General features: G+C 37.1%; 1 protein-coding gene and 1 long non-coding RNA gene across 10 annotated transcripts in view; one reads left to right on the plus strand and one right to left on the minus strand.

Moving 5' to 3' along the window:
- Positions 1–3,359, plus strand: part of LOC138116301 (uncharacterized) — a 53,319-nt gene extending 49,960 nt beyond the window's left edge. Inside the window, exon 5 of the long non-coding RNA XR_011154098.1 lies at positions 3,277–3,359. This is a non-coding gene — a long non-coding RNA (uncharacterized lncRNA). The remainder of the gene's footprint in view (positions 1–3,276) is intronic.
- The window catches only part of UNC13C (unc-13 homolog C), a 182,211-nt gene that overhangs the window by 15,848 nt on the left and 146,917 nt on the right, over positions 1–19,446 (minus strand). For all 9 annotated transcript variants that reach the window (XM_069025426.1, XM_069025429.1, XM_069025430.1 and 6 more), the window contains 9 exons: positions 18,704–18,800; positions 18,129–18,272; positions 17,051–17,128; positions 15,821–15,898; positions 8,961–9,049; positions 6,562–6,711; positions 5,176–5,299; positions 3,312–3,368; positions 2,208–2,288 (listed from right to left, as the gene is read on the minus strand). In XM_069025426.1, coding sequence (XP_068881527.1) covers positions 2,208–2,288; positions 3,312–3,368; positions 5,176–5,299; positions 6,562–6,711; positions 8,961–9,049; positions 15,821–15,898; positions 17,051–17,128; positions 18,129–18,272; positions 18,704–18,800 — 898 coding nt within the window. The remainder of the gene's footprint in view (positions 1–2,207; positions 2,289–3,311; positions 3,369–5,175; positions 5,300–6,561; positions 6,712–8,960; positions 9,050–15,820; positions 15,899–17,050; positions 17,129–18,128; positions 18,273–18,703; positions 18,801–19,446) is intronic.

Below are 19,446 nucleotides of genomic sequence, written 5' to 3' on the forward strand. Positions count from 1 at the left end.
CTAAATCACCTCTATCTTCTCATCATTACATACTTGCACAAAATGTTTCTTTCTAAGTGATTTCATACTATATGTTCCAAGCAAAACTCTTGTCTTAATTGTTTAAGAGTTTAGTCATGATTTCACTAAGGATCATAATCAATTTATAAGCAAGTGTCAAAATCTGTTAGTATTTCCTGCTACCGGTGACAATTATTGGGATTTTTTTTAAAGTTGTATCTCCCAATAAAATATCATCTTGCAGCAGCTACAACTGGCTGAAAACTCCATGAAAGCCAACAGCCATATTAAGAAACAAAGACACCTGACCCTTGTTTTCCTGAGTTTTTCATTTTTTTCATTTGCCCATAAATGATAAATTTTGCAAGCAAAACCAGCAATATGAATGTATCAGTACTGTATGGAACCAAATATAGAAAAATAATGAGTAAACAGGGTTTTACAGATTCATCTGGATCAGTTATGACCCTGTTCCTTAGGGACGGAAACCTTAAAATAATTCACCTGCTACTCCTGCTCCTCTCTGAGTGGTTTCAAGGTTTGTAGGTGACACAAGAGATTTGAAAGTCACACTGACAGATAAAAGGGGCAGATGTCAAGTATATGGAAAGAAGTGCTGGAGCCACTGCAGTCTCAACCAAAACCTGCCAAATGCCAAATACACAAGCCCCTTTGGGTGTTATCTCTTTGTAGAGGCAGTCTGGATGTAGAGTGGAAACTGGGACAATATTATCAATGAACATTATGTCAGCCCAGAAACAATGAGGCAGCAGAGAACTCAGTTTCAGATAACTGAGGCCAGAAAACCACTCCTCCTAACTGTAAATTGCAAATTAAGCTAAAAAATATTAAATAGATATAGAAATTGCTACAGTTGCTATTACATAATACACAGACTGATGATATGCTATATATATATTTAAGATTAAAAATTATTCCTTCACTTTATATTCTTCAAAGGATTAATAACACCATCCACTATTAAATTATAATTGTCTCTCAGCAAATTAAATGAGAGGAAAAATAAAAAAGACTACTCCTTCCTGCAAAACCCTTCTTCACCATCCTTACCTTCTTTACGAGCTACCCAATTTCTAAACACACACCATATGCCATTTTTACCATTCTCCTATTCTTATTTGCATTTATTAAGCATTACCAAAAAATTCTATATTTTGATCATTAAACTTAAAAACTGCATTCCTAAATAAACATAGCAATCTTTTTTTCTTGAGTTAACTCCCCAAGTTTGCCCTTTTTCACCTTCTACCCAATTTCTGCGTGATCAAGGTTATTTATTAAGTATTTTGGAAAGAAATGATTTTGCCATATCAGGTGCTAAGTACAGCAGGCAGTTATAATGCATACAATCACTGCCTTACAAATTGAAAAGAGATTTCTCAGAAAGCATTCTTAAGCTCAGTTTATGAATTGACAATTATAATTTAGCACACAGATATAAGGATTCTGAATAAACAAAGGCCTTCCCCTATTTAATCTTTTTCCTCCAATTCTAGACTTTTTTTCAGTAAAATGGTCAAAATCTATCAATGCCTCTTCTGTATGAGTTTAAGCAATTTAGGAAATTTAGGCAAGGTTAGAGGTCACATTTTTCCCAACTTTTATGTGTTTAGAACAAATGCCTTGAAAGGAAAAGAATTAGATTTACATACCTTACTGAGGACTTCACATGGCTTACTTTGGGAGCATACAGTACTTCAACAATTTGTTCCATTTATGTTTCCACAACATTACCAATCCCAAATTATTTTTATTTCTGAAAGAAATGCCAATTCCACTACAAATACAAAAATGGCAATTGGGAGCCCTCTCTGTTACTTTTCGCTTGCCTTGGAGACTTTTATTTCAGAACACTTGATCACAAGTATTTCCTCTTACTTACATCTTCAATTTTATACTTAAGTAGCTGCCTCCTTACCTTCCTCATGTGCTGTCTCTTCTCAGCAGACAGGAAAATATGCTGTTATTCTAGAAACTGATTGCTTTCAAGTTACTTACACCAAGTAATCATCCAGGCCAATGTGAAAAAGACTGATAAGCAAATTAAATAATATTCCTTAATGACTTATTTTGACTTCAGAAACCAAACCCATGAAGACTGTATGAAAGTCTCCAGTTTTTTATCTAAAAACCAATCAGTCATTCTTGGGCATTCCAGCATAGAGCAGAAACAAATAAAGCTGTACCTTTATAGTAACTAGTGCCACGTCCATTATTGCACACTGCCTCAGGGTCAGGTTTTTGGCTTCCTCTCGGATCACGTGGTCCTGCAAAGCAAGAGAAAACTGCAGTTGGTTTTGAAAGAGAGACAATATTGTGAGTATTTGTTCTTGGAAAAACAAACAAACAAAGCCGCCAAATGTCCCCCAAGGACTATGATTAACAGGGATTAATTCAACTTCAGAATGCTTTTACAACAAATGATAACCTAGAGCAATCATGACGTTTCTTGAAAACATACTGTAGAGAACCAGATCCACTGTTTAATAGTGAGCATTACTTCTTTTCCTAGGATGTATTATTTCTCTGTTTTGGGGGATGGGGAAAGGTTAAAATTTAACTTAAAATAATTATATTAGATGATCTAGAAGTAATTAATTTTATTAATAAAGCTGTCAGTTTACAATATGTTTGTTAATGCCCCATGTTTAAAAAAAGGGGGGGTTCCTATTAGAACATATTAGATTCCTAGAGTGACTACACTGCTGCTAAATCTTTGTCTAAATAAGAAGTCAGTGATTTCCTTAGGTAATATTTTAACTCCTCTAGCAAACTGAACAATTAGTCATAGAGGCCCAAATACCACATTTCCTAATTGAGTGGCAAACAAATGACATCAGTATCAAACATCTCTGCTGTCCATCAACTGGACTGAAGTGCTGAAGACTTTACTGTAGATGTACACTCTATATTTCAATGCACATAAATAGTCCACAGAAAGACAATTTCTGGTATTCTCACTTTAGGGCTTTTTCAGAACCGGTTACAGAAGCAAAGATACTTTTTTTTTTTTTTTAATATTTAATGCTCATAAGGATTAGTTGTGCAATATGGGAATGATGGCTTCTTGACCCATGTAGTGATCAGTTACCATATAAGCACAGACTTTTTTATTCACAATTTGGTTTTAATGAAACTGTAAAATGAGGATTCACCTCTGAGTAGTTACTGCCATATTCAATCTCACTATATTATATAAGAACGAGGCATGAGGTTTGGCCCCACAGTCACTAATATTTCATCCTTTTTTGTTAGCACAAGCCATTCACAGCTTCATCTGGCTCCGTTACCTTGAGTTTTGACAGTTGTCCAAGATCTTTGGCTGCACTGAATATCATCTGGGGCCCCTGTAATCACATTGAAAGTTAAGGACGTGGACTCACGACACTAAGTTTGCTTTTTACGTCAACACAATCTTATTTTCTTCTAGAGCACTGGCCAAAGTCACCATTTTACAAAGCTAAATAAAAGTTTCAGTTGCACAGAAGACACATTTTCATTCAGTTGATAAGGCCAAGTAGCTGAATGCCTGAAGCAAGATTCCCTCCAGTATCCTATAGCTGATACAAATATTGCACATTCTGCTGAGAGTGGTTTTGTGTTCCCCTTTCTGCTATCTCATTCTGTGCTTAATACTTAAAGCTAAGGCCGTGATTGTTCTCAGTGTGCATCAGTGAGACGTTTGTCCATGGCCGCAGCTCTCAGGAAATAGTTGACAACGCCGACCAGAAACTAGGCTGGTAGAGGCTACCACTAGGAAAACTCACCTCTGAACATGTTGTCCAATGAATCAGTATAACAACTGATCCTGCATAAAGCTAATAAATGCTCCTAACACATGACAGAAAACAGTTACCCAATTTAAATGCTACCTATGTATTTGCAGATAAAATTTGCACAAAAAAGTTTGAAAAGCAAATTAAAGATCTCAGAAATATAAATTTGAAACTTATTAAAAGAGAGGTTGTTTCTAATTATGCATAGTTAACAAGGTCATGAGAGTAAATATGAACAAATTCAGTGACTGGAGTCCTGGCTATGATCAGCTCTATGCCAGAATTTTTAATAGCTCAGGTAATTTCATTACTATCTTAGCAGCATTTATATATGTTCTATGAGAATTTTTTCCTGCCTGCCCAGCAATATTCTTTCATGCAATATTCTTTCAGCAATATTCTTTTAATATAATATGATTTAGTGATATGCCTTTAACTTACAGACCCTGACAAACAGATTTTTAGCAGCAGAACTGGTACCACAGGATGTGTGACAGCAAAGCTGCCAAAGGCACACTGTGGCAACATCACGATTAGCTTGTCATAAGATGGTCAATTTCTTTTAAACAAGATTGAAAACAAGCAGAATTAACAGTTATGTTATCCCAGTCCCTCAAATAAAAAAGCAAAAAAGCAATTATCCAAAGGCCTCCAAGCCAGGCTCTCTCTGCTGATCCTTTGACAGGATCAGATTTTATGGTTGCCCTCAGCTCAGCCCCCAGAGTTTGTGTCAGGCCATGCCCCACAAGACTTTCCTGTGCAGCCCCACTTTCTGTAAGTACAGCTCCGTTCTCTATTCTTGGCAGGCTGTAAACGCAGTTATGCCCAAAAAGGACCTCTTGTCAAATCTGCTATTAAAATACCCCAAATCTTTAGAGCTATATCTGGCTTAAGCTTCCTGATATTAATCAAGTGCTGCCTCAATGAGGAATGGCACAGCAGGCAGGGCTGGAGGATGGGATGGGGCATCCCTGGCATCAAACCTACAAAAATGGAAGTGATTGAATTTCTGATGCAACTGGGAAGGGCAAAGAACACTCTTTGTGTTACTGTGAAGCCGAGAAAAATCAGATTTAAAACTCCTTATATGAGAGCACACTTCAAAGCCAGTGATCCAGCTTCTTTCACATGACTGCATTCATAAAAACTGCTCTGAGTCGGGGCAGGCAGTAAATGAAGGAGCAAAGTCTTCCTCACCAGTAATGGCAAGCTGGATACACAACTTTGAGACACCAGAGAGCAACAGACTGCTTGCAGTCCAAGAGTTATTCCTTGTGGTCAAGGTACAGAAGAGGATAGTGCCAGACCCCTTGGCACCTGAACAAGCGCATTATTACAATCCTTCACGTCAACTGAGAATTACTGCTGGAACACTTACGGTTTGGTCTGTCAGTGGTGGAAGCACAATTTGTTTTTCTATTTTGTTTAAGACCAATTTCCAGAGCTCTTTCAAAACCCGTTTCAGAACTGTTTTCTCACAGATTTTTGCAGAGACACTTAAACTGGAATAAAACAAAAACAGAAACCAGTCACCAAAACTAGCATTAAGGCTTCAGAGGTGCTCTATCACTATATGCTCAGATAAATAGCCATTAAGGTTTATCTTTTCTCTACTAATAAAAATTTCTCAGTAACTAAGTTACTTTGCAATATTATCAGTAAATATTTTTCGTAAAAAGACTTACAGATTACAAACTCATATAAATCTCCACTATCCAACTGAATGCTTAGTATACCACTGATGCATATTTATTGAAAATGCAAAATCGAGATGAGTTATAAAGTTTGATGGATGACATAATTTAGCATTCCCACGCCCCTAAATTAAAGTTTTAGTACATAATTTGTTTATGTCTTAAAAATAAAGAGCAACTGTCTCCTGTGTTTTGTATTTCTACTGGGATGTAGAACTGGTTGCTGACAGCTAATGCAAATTTGCAGCTACTGTTTGGAAGCATTTATTTCTATATACTGACATGTCTGTGCAATCTTGCTCTCTATTACTTACAGTGAAATTAAATTTTTGCAACACCTTTTCCATCTTCACTTTGAAAATTCTGGCTGGGGAAAACCCGCATAAGGAGCCAAAAGGGTGTGTAACTTGTGTCTGTGTGACTGGAGACCTTGAGTGCAGGATCAGTGCCAGGCTGCTTGTCCTCACAGCCACTTCCAACAAAAGGCCACTGGTGCTTCACAAGCACCAATGACCAAGGACACCAATGTGCTTACAGATGTGCCTGTGCTGCACATGGCCTTTCAGAACTCATCACTGCTGAAGGATGATAACATAAGTTATGCTTACTTTCAGAGGCTAGAATGAGTTTGCAGGACCCTCTCAAAAATTAGCATTTTACCAAATGAAAAAAAAAAAAACAACAAGCTGCTGTTTAGACGGTGACCAGGTTTTTGGTGACACAGAAGTGCATATTAATAAGCAGTGGGACATTGGGTACAAGCCTAGAACAAATGACAGACAATTTCAGTATGGGAATTACTTTTGTTCAGTACAATCTTCGTAACACAGCCTGTGGAGGAGAAATCGCTTCCTTTTCAATGACCCAAAACATGACAAGACATGGAAAGACAAGTCTGTAGCTTATGTAAGAATTGCTCAGTGTAAGTAAACAGGTTAGGCATGGCAGTCTGCACACAGTGAGTACTACAAATATTAAAAATACTGTAGTGCTTCAGAGTAAAACCAAAGTGTGCCTGACTGCAGCATGCAGGTCCCAGTCTGCCACACAAACCAGCCTGCCACACTTACGTTTTGTCCAGGGAATCCATGAGAGGCCGAAGCACAATCTCAGCATCAATAGCAGCACTGTTCTTATTGGCTGCTGCATTCCCATTTCCTCTCATTTGATTCAGTTCATTGTTCATTTGCCTTACACAATCTTCAATAACAAATTGGAAACTATAGGACAAAAAAAAAAGGAGAATGAAAGAATTCTGGGAGAAAAAAACAATAATGATGATTTTGCTATCAGGTTCTACAACAAGTTTTAAATGTTTTCTGCAATGATTTAATGTTCAAAATTGAAGATACTGTGGTTTATAGTCTGAAAATAACTTCTACTGAGGATCATGGCTCATATAAGTAATTCATGCAGTGTTTTGATCTTTTCCTTGCCTTGTTTCCATTCTGCCACACTTTTGATACCGTTGTAGGTGTGCCAAATATTTATTTTCTGAGAGAAACAGATGTATCAGAATCTATAGGATAGATGCAATTGATTGCCAGCTAGGAACAACTTCTCAGGATTTTATTTTTGGTGTGAAAGGACAATACGAACAGGTGATGATAAATAATTTTTCTCTTAATGGTTAAATGGAACCAAGCTTTGACATTCTTCTTGAGGCAAAACTAAAAACTACTACTGACTTTGCCCTATTTGGCTCAATTTGACTTTTTTCCACATTCCACACAGTCAGTGCCATCAAAAGGTTAGTTACTTCTTTTCAACTACACAGAGTTAAAACACTTGGACTGTTTAAAATATCCTATTTCAAAAAAAACCTTGCATAGAAGTGCTCAGACTCTTCCTCCTGAGAGGAATCTTTTTCACTTCAAGGTGACTGTAAACACATCCTTCCTCCTCAAGTTTGTACCTGCTCAGCTTCTCTGAAAACTGTTCTATTTCCTAACTGATCTGGTTGAGTGTCTGACAGTTTTAAAGTGCTATTGATGTGATAATCTTTGGACAATATATTGACACAATGCAGAACAGCAGTTAATCAGTCACCAGTTCAGAGGCAGGAAGAGTCTCTGAACATACTGTATGTTGCTTTATGGGTTGATTTATGATGGATCAAAATGGTTCAGGATTAGTTTATGAACAGAAATGCAAAACAGAGGCCAAAAATATACAAGGCCTGTTAAGGCGAAACGACAAATGGCAAAGATTAACTTGAGAAAAGTGAAAGAGAATTTACTGTGAGAGAAGAGAAACATAATCAGGCAATAAGTTGTTCCAGTGACACGGCTAATTGTAAAAAGAGAACACAAACCTCCATGTGAAATCACTGGAAAAGTCAGAAACTTCTCCAAATGCACTTGGAAGTACACTTACCTACACACTTTAAAGCCCTAAATAAAATCAGAATGAGGCAGCTAGTGAAACTGCTTATAGAAATTCTTTGTTGGAGGGACCAGTCCCTCCAACAAAAGCCAAAATAATGCACTGCCTTTCTTGACATTAGCCATCTTTCCAACATTGTTAACCTCACAGAGCCAAGCAGTAAACTGACCCAGGAGGAATGTTCTAGCTATCTGGAGCATATCCTACACTGAGCTATTCTGGGTTTGCTTTTGCAGAAACCTAGTTGGCTCATTCAGAAAGAAGCCCTGGAAAGAAATAATATTCATGCACTGTCAATGATCCGAGAACCAGAGCCTGGGAGCAAAAGTACACCAAGACAATGCAGCAAACTAAGCACACTCAGAAAAAAAGCAGACTGTCCACCCAGACCACCCAGTGATGGATTAAATAAACTACAGACTCAGCTTAATGAGCACCACTACAGCACTAATCCCCCTTTCTTGAATTTCTTTCTAATTTGATGCAAAATTAACTTGCTGCTTCTTAACCACAGGCACTGCTGGCACAGCACCATACTCATTCAGGACTGCAGTGTGCACTCTGATTAATGAAAGGTTTTGAGAGTAAGGCTCAGTAGACAATTTTTGCAGAGCCACAGGCCAGCAAACGACCCAAGAAGGCCACTCACAATGACCACCTGAAGCAGGCTAAACACAGGCATGTAGACATCCCTGGTTGAAGCGGGCTGCTCAGAAAAAGCTGTCAGTCTCAGGAAGTAACATAAACATGTTCAGAGAGGAAACTTTAACATAGCAGCAGGCAAGAAAAAATCGGTGATTTTGCTTTCCAAAAAGCAGAACAAAAGCCATCAGCCTCACCTCTGTAACATGTTCATGCCCACAGACGATGTTCAGTTGTCTTTACAGAGAGGTTACCGTTATTTGTTTCAGAGTCTAAACACATACACAGACACAAATGCATACCACTCCATCAGGGCAGAAGCAAGCCATGCCTCAGGACAACCAAATAACCACCCAGACTTCATCAATGAGGTAGATTTTTTGAGCAGGAATATTTCTCTAAGGTTTGCAGTAAAATGGGTTTTTACCCATTTGTTTGTTACCTTGCAGCATACGTTACACTGAGTTCATCCAATACATTGCTAAGTTTCACCTGAAGTTCTTTTAGAACAACACTAGCTTCAGGATCCAGCTGCAAAGAGATAAATAACATTGTATTTTATTTATACGCTAGGTTTCTGGGGTTTCCATTACAATCAATGAATTAGGAAATATGTGCAAAGATACACTGCACTATGGAAAACCAAACGTGGAAACACCTGTTGCAACACAGAACTGCTTTAGTAGGCCTAGAAATACAATAACCATTTAAAAATAATATAGAAAAATCTTTGATTACAGTAGTGAATATTTATATTGTTAGAAATCAACACTGTGCCATTGAAAAATGACTTTCTGTGGGATTGTGGAAACTGTGTTGGCAGTCACAAGAAGAGAACTACCATTATCAGGCCAGTGGTATTCAACAAGGCACACCAAGAGAAGGATGCAGGAAAAGTCATTGCTTGTGTTATTAGTAATACAGATGCCTTTGTATTTTTACTCTTTTTGTATATTTCACTACTGTTGGTATTTTGTTTCGTGATTTGCATTGAAGTTGTTTCCATATTTCATATGTTTTCATAATGCAGTGTAAAATTAGAACAGCTAGCACTGAAAAAGATGGCTTGAAGACTACTCATGCCAATTATATCGACAGAATATGTGGGAAGGGAATCTACCAAATTTCAGTACTGCTGTTTCTAAAAGCCAGTAAGGCAAAAAAAATTCAAGCACAGAGCAACACATTCTGATGTTCTGACACAGGTTTTCTAAACATAGGAAAAAAGTTAATGCAGAGGAGAAATGTATTTTTGCATTTACAGGGATGATGATCCATGCATAGATATTTAATGAAAAAGGTACCCTGTTAATATTGATCAGCAACTTGTTTATTTGCTATAGATTCTTTTTCAAATTAAAAAAAATTATTTTTTTATCTCCCTGATCTTTAGCACTCAGAAAAATAGTTACAGCCCATTCTGGGATATGACAGATGATCATCAGGGTCAACAGCTGAATGTTAATTAATAGCTAGTGTTCCAGGTCTTCCAGCTGTCTATGTCACAGTGTTAAGGAATGATTTTCAGTGATAACCCTTAATTTGTGGACTCTGTTCTAAAGCAAGGTCAGGTACCGATCTTCTGACAATTTCAAAGGACACTGCACATTTAGAATACATAATCAGGGCTGTCTCTGTTTGCGTTTTTCTATCTTTCAACTACATGAGGAGTGTTTTGTGCTTATTCTTCTTCTGGTGCTTCAGAGTGCTGTGGTGCAGCAGGTCAGTTCTTTTAATCACTCTTCAGAGACAAGGGTAAGCTGTCACAGCACACTGGGCAATTTACATGACACTACACAGGAATTCTACAGCAAAGCAAACTGAAATAGATCCAGTGACTACTGTGTTTTAATTTTAGACCATCCTTCCTTCTCCTTAGAGGTCGTGTGTTAAAATCATAGAAAATCCAAAATTTTCACTACCGGTTTTGACAAAAACCTGAAATAGGTGACAAGGGGGAATCACCACACATCCTTTAGACAATACTCAGTGTCATGTAGCACTCTTGTAATCTGAGAAGCTCATATTTTACTTAATAATGTCAGTACTTACTGTGACTACTTACTGATTTAGTTTTGAATTACTTTGCACTGAGAGAACTTCTATTGCTTCTGTATATCTTAGAAGTGTCCCTGGCAGATATACTTTGACAGTTCATACATTTAAAGTGATTGTTTTCCTTCATACAAAGAGCAGGAATTAAAAAGCTAATTTTACTGCAGTGTCTATACTAATAAACAAACTAAGGCTTTAATAACAAAGGCAAAGATTTTTCCAGGAAATGCATTTCACTCAGGAATTATACTGCCTCATTTGGAGTAATACATACAAAACACAAATTTAAGGCCACTAGAATATTAACATTTAACAAACACTGAACACATAAGCATTCACACTGAACGTGGTACATGTCAAGGAAAAACACAAAACACCAGGCAGGCAGAAGACTCAAAATTTCTTAGCAGATCATGCACAAACTAGAGAATCACCTTGTTACTGTTCCTACAGAGGTCAATATAGACACTTTGGATCAGGGGTTGTCGTGATAACCAGAAAACACAATGTATCTGCTAAATTCACCTGGAATTGCACTCCGTCCAGCCAAAATTGGATTAAATACTAATGCCAGATTGTGGGCATTACACACATTCTAGAAGGGTGCATGCAACTGTTAAACATTTTAGAGACTTTGTGCTCACAAATTGCATGAACAAGTTTGTGTGTGCACAGCTGGAGGCATCTGGCAGTACCTCCAGCCCTGTGTGTACACATGCTCATGCTCATCGATGAGGAGGCACGGGGAGGAGAGGAACACAAAGAGGTATGCGGGCTGCCCAGCCAGGGGCTCCACAACTGGCCATGGTGGCATCACTAAGAAGATGTCAGCAGGATTTTTAAATGCTACTTCTCTTTAGGTACTGGAAAATATGGTGATTTGAGTGTCTCACCAGAACTAAAATGTGCACTTTTCATTTATTTTACCATGTGCCTTCCATTTGCTAATGATTGTCCTCAGGCATCATTCAAATATGCCACAGCCATGACCTGCTTCTTTTTCCTCATATGGAAGAGCTAAAATGGAAGCATGGAAGTGAGACAAAAGGCAATGCTGATCAGCATCTGCGATGATGCCATAGAGGGATATACAGACATGAAAATGAAGTATTTACAGTCTCGGGAACTTTTATTTTTTCCCTCAAATCTCATCTGCTTCATAGAGTTTGATGAAGAAGGAATAAATACTAACAAACTTCCCTGAAAATTTTTCAGGAAAAAAACAAGAAAAAGGCTCTACTTGAGCAGATTATTTTGGGAAATGAAAAAAACAACAAACCAAAAATAAAACCCAGCTATGAGTGTCATTAGTATGTCATATCCAATGTAAGCACCAAAAAAGAAAAGACAATGCACTTATCCCTTGGACAAATGTATTCTGGATTCCATTTACAGTTCACAGCGTGTGTGGACTAGCCTTAAAATACATTGGGGTAGGTTGCTCAGGTTTCAAAATTCGATTTTTTAAAGGAGCAAACTTATTTCATTAATAATGTGTAAATCATACTTACTTTTCTATTAATTCCTAATATTCTTGGCTTTTCTAGGCTCATATTTCTGTTATTTTACCATCTTCTTAAATAGCAGAATTCATTTTTACCCACAAGGGAATATACTCATAAATTTGTTGGCACACTTCATGAGATCTGTTGATTATGTATTATTAAATAGATAATTTGAAGTTTGACTTTTTCTGAGTGCTACACAAAAATTGAGAACATATTTGCTGAACAGCTGAAAAAAAAAAAATTTGAACATCATCATTTCCAAATGCTGCCTGTATAAAACTGTGAATTTTCTTATACAGACAAACCTTGGAAAAGAGTTAAAAATCTGATTAATCTGGCTGCTTTCAGTATGTTAGACTGAGGTATTCCCTGCTGTAATTTAATGTGTGCTAGTATGGATATAATCCTGTTAACCGAAAACTTGGTGCTGGTTTCTGTAGGAAACTACAGAGATGCAAATCACTTTTGTGTGAGTTAAATGGAACCTCTCTAATCTGAAATCTGTTTATCTGCAGTTCCACAGGTCTAATTGCTTATAGTTTCCTAATGGGACTACCAGGTTACTTCTGTTCAGAAAATAGTTTTATGTATTTTCTAGATATCTAGGAAAGACACAGGTATATATCAGCTCCATCACTTTAGTGGTTCTTTTTGTCTGTGCCAGACATCATCCTTCCTCCACTCCCACCCCTGGGACAGTGAGATGTGAAATGTTTGGCTGTCACTGCTCTGAGTGCACTGAAAAGCACTTGGACCTCTGTGCAAGATGTAAAGATGACACTTCAGAACTATTCTGCTGAAATCTGGTCCTCTGTCACCCCATCAAAGCCTTTAAGACCACACATAGATTCCTATAGGAACTCCTAAACTTTATGTAAAGTTGGAAGTGAATTTACCAAAGTGGGAAGATGATTTATCTACAGTTAATATAATACTGTCATACATAAACAACCTCCTTTTGCTTTACATCCTTTTTTTTTTGATCCTAATTACTGTAACTCACTTCTGCCATGTTCTGTCACCTGGTGTAAAGCAACACAAGCATTAGCTACTCTTTTTTATCTTTTATCAGTTTTCAACTTGTCAGATACGAAAAAGATATTTAGAGTAAATGTATGCATTCCTTTTGGATGAAACAAACAGGAGCTAAACTAAAATCCTACGATGATGATCTGTTCCCATGTTTTTGGACTTGATTTAAAAAACCCCAAACAAACAGTGGGTTGGATCCCACTTAATTACTCTATTATGGCAGAGTGTTCTCATTGATATGATTTGTAAGTACCCTTCCTGCTTGGCTACAGCAGAGGAGGAGAGTTAATAAAGAAGCTCATCTTGTTCAGACTATTTTATTTTAGTGGTGGGGGATCTGAGAAACCAGTTTTTTCTCTATTTATAGAGCTCCCTGCCTGCAATGTGCAATAAGCCTACTCTGAACACAGGGACTACTGCCTGATTGTGGCTATTTTGACTGCACAGTTTGAAAGACATACTGCTCACAGTGTGACACTGAGGAGATTAACAGCATTTAATTTTTCTTAGAATTAGTTTTGCTTCAACTGAAATAGGTCTCATTATTTTGCTGAAAATCATCTAACTTTTATGCCCTGCAGAAGTGAAATATTAAACTGTTTTTTCCCTTCAAGGAAACTGCTTACAGATTTTATTGCTGGCTTTGTTTCTTATAAATAAAAGATCAATAAGCCAAATTGGCCATTAGCAGTGGTGCCTTTGGAATAGCGAGGGGAATAAGTATTCCAGTTTGAGGACAAACATTCTAGCAGCATTTTGATATGGGTGAAAAAAAATTGAACATGAGTGTACTTTTCTTCAAGAAGTTGCCCTAAAAGTCTGATAGTATTTTTAAGATCTTTTCTCTTAGACTGTGAATGCAGAGATGCACTTAATGTACCTAACTAATGATTATAGAGAAATATATCCAAATTGTCTCCATGGGCTCCGTGTTTCACCATATTTGTGGGAAATGCTATTTTGATACTGTAAGAACTTTAATAATTCAGCCTCATTAACATCAAAAGGAAACCAAAATGATGAGAAGTCATAAGAACTTTTGAAAGTAAATTGCTATGAAAAATTCTCAAATATTTGTTCATTACTGTATAAGGCATTAGGAGCAAATAAAAAACTAATATTTTCTTGAGGAAAAGAGGACATTTTACAGATATTTTAGAGATTCAAGCAAATATTTTGGTTGAAAATAATTTGATAGAAATAGACATAAAATGTGACTCAGCTTTCACTTGCCCTTGTCTTTATCCTGATTTATGGACATTTAGCTGTTTTCACGAATCATGACATACAAAAGTAAGATTGGATCCAAGACATCATACAAAAGTACTTTGCACAGAACATAAAAGCATGGAGGAAGAGATTATTTGTAACATTCAGAGAGGGAAAAGGGTTTAATAGGAACCACAAAACCAGCCACTTCTGGATGATGAACATCTATTTTCAAAGTTTGGTAAGAAATCTGCATTGATGAGGCTGCAGAAGTTTATTTCCTATTATCTGGAGCAGGATGTATTTTTGCCATGGCAGCTTCAAGGAGCTGGTTCTGGCCCAGAAGAACCTCCACTCCCTGAAGTGACTCCTCAGGTGCATCTGGAGGCTGCAGTTCCTTGCATGGCATAGGGGACCCATCTCAACTCTGCAGTGTCCCACTGTGGATGTGGCAATATGAAATGCTGTATTTTCCAGTTTTCTCTATAGTGTGGCCACATTAGAGCAAAGTTTTGTGAATCTATCAAACTACAGCCCCAACAAAAAAAAGGATATGTGTAACTTCTTTTTTAAAGCTGCTACTGATGATAATGGTAGGATATTCATGTTCTAAACACTGCTTCTCAACAAGAAGACAGGATTTTATCTATAGCTTAAAGATATGTCAATTTCTTCATCATGTTTCAGAACAGTTAAAGACTACAGTCAGGAAAGTACTGAAGCACTGTTCATGTCCTTTTACTGTTGACAGGACTTCAAGCACTTTTACGTCTTCTGAAATGAAAAAGGGGGTAAAGCTGAGGATGTTCTGGACTGCTGAGTAACAGCTCTTGGTGAAATGGTATCTTGAATACAAGCAGGCCCTCAGATACTGAAAAGTGCACTTAAAATGTTTTAATAGATTATTTTGAAACTCGGCTTTACACCACCTGCCTAGTAAAACTTTTCAATTTAGTGTCAACTGAATGCCCAAGCATAGCTCTTTTTGATTTTAGATCATAGGGAATTACACAAATGCACTAATGGAAATAAGTAGAAAATGTGACTGTTCTTAGCCTTAGAAAATGTGGTCAGGAATAATAAAAGATGCTTACTATCACAAACCTCATAAGAGAATCTCTCTCCTTCTTTCTTCTGCTCAGTGGATTGCAAGTCAAAAGCATTAGACAAAGACAATGACACATTACAGACAAAACATACCAATACATAAAAAGCAAAGTATAGTCCAATACAAACATTAAAATAAAGCTGGCACTACAGATTGCAACACAAAACACCCAGAGCTGATAGAACATTACAGATCATTAGCATATGTCCGTGAAATAGCATTAGGTCATTCCAGAATTGTCAGGACAGTAAATAGGTCTTGTAGATTTTTTTTTTTTTTAACATTTTGATTTTCTTTGCAAGTAGAAGTGAAAGCTTTGACTAGGTTGCAAACATGGTGCTAATGATCTCTAAGGAATTTTGAATGAACCAGGAAACAAATACGACTCACCTCCTTCCCTCCCATGGACTCAAACATTTTCTCAAGCTGCACTCTTAATTGCTGAATGTTGTTCATCAAGATACAGGCCTACAGAGAGAGCACCAAATGGGAGATTGTGCATGACCAATTCTTCAGCAGCCCTACATTCATAGAATTATAGAATCATTAAGGTTGGAAAAGATTTCTAGGACCATCTTCATTCATAACAGCTGTGCTGTTTAGAGGAGGTTCCCGTCCACTGCTGCCTCCTTCCTCCTTAACTGACACTTCCCTTTGCCCGCTCAGCCAGTGACTGCCCACTAAAGGCAGTGCTGCCCCACAGGGAACTGGATGCCATCTCCCAGTCAGCTGGACAGGTTTCAGATCCCAGAATTTCATGTCCTGAGATAGTTCCTAGTCATACCTAATACAGTTACATCTGGTGGATTAATGCAAGTAGCACATCATCATCCTGGGGAGAGCAGAGGCAACAATGAACCAAGTGCTTTGGGAGTAACAATAGGCTGGAGGAAAGGGGTGGCCATATTGCTTGCTAGACCCAGTCTTAGCAGAAAACAGTGACAACACTGTAACCCAGATAATGGCTGATGCTTAAGTTTATTTGAATAAATCAACAGGCTGTTCTGTTAATAACAGAATAATATTTTAGAAATATGCATTTTTGCATTACTTGAGAAGTTGGTGAATAAATTAGGCAATAGAATAGAGTCCATGGCAATCTGGTCCTTCATTAGGGACTCCCTTGTAAGCAGTAAGGCAACAAAACAGCACATCATTTTCTTCTCCCCTGTGCATGGGTAAAGCACAGTGAGTGGCAGCAGCAGAAACATCTGCACACATTCCCTGCACAGGGAACAGGGATCTTATAAACTCTCCAATGCACAAACTGATACAGAGAGACAAGGCAATGCAGAGTGAAAACCTAAACCAAAAATATTTTCTTCTGTTTGAATAACAAGATGAAGATCCATTCACCATAGTATTGGGCTGGTATCCACGGCATGTTTGTGGTCATCTTGTAATTATTTTAAAATTTTAATACTGAAATTATTAACTAGAATTCTTAACTAATTTCACTTATTCCAGCTTTTACACATCACTGTAAGCAGCTGTGAAAACATGCTGACCTCCCTCCATTTGTGTTTTTCCATATAAAGAAGTGATTACATTTTCAAAAAGTACAGTAAGTAACTTAAAGGTAATTTCTGAGGCAGAAAAAAGCCACAGCTTCTTACTTACCACATTTTCTTTATCACAATATGAGCTGAAGTAACTTGAAATAATTGCAGCATACTGAACAAGTACTTTGTTGATAGTCTAGAAGAAGAGAAGATTCTTTTAAATGGTGAATTTCATAATGTAAACCAAAAATATAAAAAAAGAGGCCTGTATAAATGATAGGTTTTACAAGTGCCTACACATATAGTAAATTTTTTAGATATAATATAAATAATCCTGTGAGCACATTTTCAAATCCCTGCACAGTAGATGGTGGGTAGTTCTCAATGTAAAGTAATCTTCAATAGCAGAGACAGTTTAGTTTAATTAATTTAGCAGTGCTGTTTTTGAGAAGTAATGAGAACTCCACTCCTTGCAACATCCTACACAGTTTAGTGGAAGAGTAGCAAGCTCAAAAAATCCTCCAGGGTGACAATACATAGAATAGAAATATAATGGAAAAATAAGACAAAAGGAGTACTGTTCAAAGCCTAGCAATATGAGTTACCTTATAATAGTCATGTAAATACGAACTCCGCAAACGGAGAATTGTTGCAATGAAAGAACAGAATTAAATGTAAATGTGAACTTTTCTAAAGCCAGCAGGAATATAATGGAAATTCAGAGCTTGGGAGGAAATGTAACTATCCAGATAGAAAGCTGGCAGAATTGAGTTTATCAAACAGCAGGTGAATAACTACCACTTCAGGACTTCAAACAAAAATACCTTATTGCCATACCTTAAATTTTTCCTTCACTTGCACTGCCTAATTAACTAATTGCATATCACTGAATGGCTCCATTAATAGAACTGCAATCAGTTCTTAGCAAGATAACGATTATGTATATGCATACATACATGTATAAAATACGTAAATGTGAAATCTCAGCGAGAACAGAGCTTCTCAAACGGGTAAAGCATTTTGACAGAGTAGACAAGACCCAGCCTTAAGCCACAGACAGCCTGTCTTTCTGAGAATCCCAGTCAGATAGAAAACATTGATTCTAAAAAACACTGGAACCACTTAGCTTTTAAACACATGGCAACACAGTATCATTCTCTCTGAAGCTTGGTCCAGATGCATTGACTTTAATTTACCTTTGCAAATCTTCTCATTAAATGAGATAGTGCTTCTGGATTAGGACACTCCAGTTTCCTAATAATCTCAAAGCTTTGATTGAGCTGTGTGAAGACATCAACCACAGAACAAGAGAAGAGGGCATGATCTGATGTCTGCTGAAACTAGAGAGAAACATTCAAATGTTAATATTCGTTTAGAGATCAAAACTGTCTTTGCTGATTCTTGTACTTGAAACTCCTTCTAGAGCCACAAAAAGTAATACAGAAAAAAAAAGTAGTCTCATTGATAATACTGAGAAATGTGGCTTTTCACTTTTCTGGTACTTTCAAACCACTTAAAAATAAAAACAGAGTTTTCCTTCATGACATCATCATCACATCATAGGGTAATGAAACGATACCACAGAATAAATTCTGTGGGGATTTAGGCAGAGGGAATTAGAGCAGGAATTTCTCTATAAGGTTCTCCAAAAGCTGTTATCTCCTAAAGTCTGAGAAGGATATTGCGGGACCAAATGTACTTCTGGTTTTGTAACAATACAAAACTGTCTTAATACTTTATTTATTTTCTTCTTTAGAAAGTAAAGGCTCACCCCGTCTTTTTTGTCTCTTTCTAGTGCTCCATGAAGAAATTCCATTGAGACATCCTCATTTTCATCCAGCCACTGAATGACAAATGGTTCAAACCACCTGAAAATTAAAAGCAATTTTGTAAAGTAGATAGATTTCATAAAGATCCCAAGAGGAGAGACAACATACTACCCAGCAGTTTGGAACCTTGTGTTTTCATGTCTATTCTTATTGCTAAAAAAATTCTAATAACCCTGGAAAAATTTTTGTCACCAAAATTCTGTAGATACCAAAAGGCTTTTCAGGCTACAGTTTCACAATACTCTTCCTGGTATACCCTGGTGATGTTAAAATTAGCAGTAGCCAATTCTCTACCAGTGAAGCATGGCAGGTATGCACCTTCTATCAATACTGGCTCTTTGGTAACATTTATTTTTTATTTGAATATGAAATAACTTGTATATAACTTTGTTTTAGTAAAAATCATCTGTGTTTTATTTTTCTTTAGTTTATATTAGAAAAATTTAAGGTAATAACAGGCCTCAAACCATCTCAGCAAACCAGCAGACTGGCAGAAGATTAAGGATAGCTCATATAAAAGGACAGGACTGAATATTGCAGGAAGACAGGTGAAAAGAAAACCGGCAGCTGAGTATAAACCTGATCCAGTAAGAATTACTCCAGTAGTATATCCCATTAGCATTGTATCTTTATCCAAATTTGACTGTAAAACAAATGCAGGGACCTGTAACTAATAGTTCTGCTG

Source organism: Aphelocoma coerulescens, chromosome 10 (assembly GCF_041296385.1).
Source record: "Aphelocoma coerulescens isolate FSJ_1873_10779 chromosome 10, UR_Acoe_1.0, whole genome shotgun sequence".
In the NCBI taxonomy this organism is placed as follows: Eukaryota; Metazoa; Chordata; class Aves; order Passeriformes; family Corvidae; genus Aphelocoma; species Aphelocoma coerulescens.